Source organism: Olea europaea, chromosome 20, assembly GCF_002742605.1.
Source record: "Olea europaea var. sylvestris chromosome 20, O_europaea_v1, whole genome shotgun sequence".
Taxonomy (NCBI): Eukaryota; Viridiplantae; Streptophyta; class Magnoliopsida; order Lamiales; family Oleaceae; genus Olea; species Olea europaea.
In genome coordinates this window covers 4,756,419-4,759,625 of record NC_036256.1, presented here as the reverse complement: position 1 = coordinate 4,759,625, position 3,207 = coordinate 4,756,419, and the positions used below count along the sequence as shown (strand labels likewise).

Here is a 3,207-nt window from a genome sequence, read left to right as displayed (position 1 = left end):
AAAAAATATAATGATATCCAACAAGATCTCGTGATCATCATATTTGAAAAAATGATACTGATTAAATAAAGAAAATAACCAACCACAATAATAAAACAATTGTTTATAATATCTAAACATAACAATTACACAAGTTTACGTTTGTATGATATTACGAAACGCATTTAATTTCAAATTCGTACCTTAGTTTGCTCCAAAAAAATTATTGATCTGAAACTTTATTCGTAGCAAATATTATCATTGAAGGTTTAAGATCTCTTTGTTTCTGATTTGATATAATGGATCTCAATTTAACTTTGAAGAGGCATGAAAAATTTGAAAAAGAAGTATGTGGTGTTGTTGGCTCAAGACTGTGTTGGATGTCGGCTGAAGTTCATTTAAATTCTAAAGAGGAAAATGACTTTTGATAGATTATGTTAGTCTTGAGATTATTAGATATAAATTATGATAAATTTCATTTTTTCATTTATTTATTTTTATATATTTTTTCGCAGGTCCGGTTTGATTTTAAACCGCAATTAAAATTCTCAAACATAAACAAAACCATTTTGACCAGTTTGGTTTGGTTCAAAATCATTTCGTTGACCAAGTCCACATGGCACCAAACTGACGGTTTCTAAAATGCGATTTCGGTTCGGTTTGACGATTTTTGCTTACAACCCTAAAGCGCACAACGCATGCAAGCACAAATTGATGAACAAACAAAAAATACTATTACCATATTTGGCCCCCATTCTTGACAAATTTTAATGGTTGGAATAATATTTTTTTGAAAAATGTGTGGTTGAAAAAGAATGAAAAGTTTTTGATTTACATGTAATATTATTTTATGGAAGATTGCGTGATTAAAAATAAAAAAGAGAAAAATAATGAGAAAGAGAATGAGGGTCAAACGGGGCGTATATGTTTTCATAGACAATCCACATTAACAAAACCGTCAGTGAAACACACGTGAACAAGATTATTAAACTTCTTTAAAGTGACATCACACTCTAATGAGTAAGGAACATGTGACATGGAAAACAAAATATGGAAAAGTTATAGATCTGTTACAGACTCCCTAGTTAATGACCACAAGTATCACTAAGGAGAAAATGATTAAATTACCCTTGGGCTTTACAAATATTTATAAATTGTCATGGATTCATAGTAAATAAGATATCGAAAAAAATGGATACACACTCCTTTAATAGCAATTCCCTCTCGAGTCTTGTTTCAATAGATTTCATCGAATTAGGGAGTAAAAATCACTAATAGGTGAAAGTAATTTGTTAATCTCGATTTTCAGGTCAACAATCAGTGAACATTTATACAATCCTCCCTATAGACGAAAGTATTCATTTGCATCATACTATATATACTACGCCCTTCTCATTATTTGAATGGAAGTAGTAGTGCGAGTGAAGATTCTAATTGAAACAACAGTAATCTTGGCAATGATACCACGCCATTCTCATTATTTACAGCACACTACTCAGAAATGAAAGAGATATTTATCAAATTTCAAAGATATAAATACAAAATGGACAAAATCCTCATGTAACATAGTATACACTCTCCATTAACCAAAATGCATTATAAGCAATTATTTATCCATTTGCTTGTGAACTGTTGCAACCCCTATTTCAATCTCACAACCGTCCATGCTTTTGGACAAGGCTGTTCTCAATTTCGACTCTTTTCTTCATCAATAGAGCATACTTCGACACAAGCTCTGGGTCTGCAGCAGTTGCAGCAAGTTTGCAATTGAGAGATGTCTTTTCCAAATTGTCCATGTACATGCTCGATATCGGTACAAAATTGCCCTTCTTGTTGCACAACCAACCATGAGCTGCCCTTAGTGCAGCCCCCATTGAAGCCGAGTCTGTAAAAGCAAGAATACGATTTGTCTCTCACAAAAAGTATAATCTTCGTGATAGAACTAGAGGGAAGAGTTAGTGTAAAAAGTATATAAGACATAAATTAAGTTCTTTAATATATAATTTTGATTGGTTATGTATCTTGACCAGCAAACTAAGAGTCACTTTTAAAGTAACTTTTGTAACTTAATTACAATAAAGTAAGTTAAATATGTTTCAAGACAAAAAGTTAGTAACTTTTACTTCTTTTAAGCTCAGCCATACATGAAGAGAAGATGTCTTATGCAGATGACTAATTAAAAGTGGCTAAATAAATAAATATTACTTGCCTGGCCTTTGGACTGTATAAACATTGCACCCAAAAATTGAAGCTACGAAGCTCAGAATGTAGTTGTTTGCTGATGCTCCACCAGTAGCAATGATCCGCTTTGGAGGTGAAGGCATGCCAAATCTTTCAGCATGAGCTCGCATAGAAAGCAACTGGCCCTCAACTAATGCCCGAACCTACAACCAATTTGTTATGCACGTATGTGTATTTAAGTATATAATTACTGTCAACTTCTTTTGACATCTCTAAATGATCTGTTAAGTTACCTCAGAAGGAGGGTCAAATTCCTTGACTTCGCATTCACTTACTCCATCTAAAGACTCTCCATTGAAATTCTCAAGAACATAACGATGGAACCCGACTGCAAGATTCACAAGTCAATCACTTGCAATTATTTATAATAACAGGACAACTTTATATTGTATATTTTCTATTCCCTCGATGTACAACAAAAATAATAGAGATATTAGCCCATTATTCATTTTTGGCAAGTTTTATAACAAAATAACGTATAAAACAGAAGAAAGCTTTTATTCTTATGCAGAAAACTTGCAGCAAGTTATTGAACACGAGAAATTATCTTTCCTGATAGAGAGCATTATACTTGCTGATAATTTAGTAACATAATTGATAGAATGCTCACCCGGAAGAGGAGGAAGAATTTCATGGTCTTTGTAATAAAAGCCTAATTTTCCACCTGATAACCGGAAAAAAAAAACATTAAAACCAATGAAGGGAACAATAAATTTAACCAATTCAGAAATAAATATGAATAACTTCTGCACTAACCATTTAGAGGTTGGGTTTGCTGCAAAAATTTATTGAAAACCTCCCAAGATTTATCCGCGCACTGGTTACGTATATCTATCAAGGGGTCACATGATTAATAAAATGAATTTCATATTTCTTTACACACAGTTATTCCTTGGATTTTCTAGAGTACCTTCACGGGCCAGAGACCCATTCTTATAGCACAGCATAACCATGTAGCTTTTTGGATCCACTGGATTAGGAAAGACA

The 3,207-nt window shown here is 32.7% G+C and overlaps 1 protein-coding gene across 1 annotated transcript; it reads right to left on the bottom strand.

The window, feature by feature from the left end:
* Positions 1-1,389: 1,389 nt before the first annotated feature.
* On the bottom strand, positions 1,390-3,201 carry LOC111369473 (xylulose kinase-like). The gene is made up of 6 exons (XM_022990990.1): positions 3,131-3,201; positions 2,977-3,051; positions 2,831-2,884; positions 2,454-2,548; positions 2,189-2,363; positions 1,390-1,864 (listed from the first exon to the last, which is right to left on the bottom strand). Exons 1-6 carry the CDS (start codon positions 3,171-3,173, stop codon positions 1,632-1,634), a joined length of 675 nt encoding a protein of 224 aa, XP_022846758.1. The 5' UTR covers positions 3,174-3,201; the 3' UTR covers positions 1,390-1,631.
* Positions 3,202-3,207: the final 6 nt, after the last annotated feature.

What these genes read in the sequence shown, in the direction of transcription:
- LOC111369473 (XM_022990990.1), bottom strand. Translation starts at nt 3,173, where the DNA reads ATGGTTATGCTGTGCTATAAGAATGGGTCTCTGGCCCGTGAAG. An exon ending in AATTCTTCCTCCTCTTCCGG is followed by an intron (nt 2,549 to 2,830) that starts GTGAGCATTCTA and finishes TGAATCTTGCAG; the next exon opens with TCGGGTTCCATCGTTATGTT. An exon ending in AATTTGACCCTCCTTCTGAG is followed by an intron (nt 2,364 to 2,453) that starts GTAACTTAACAG and finishes AATTGGTTGTAG; the next exon opens with GTTCGGGCATTAGTTGAGGG.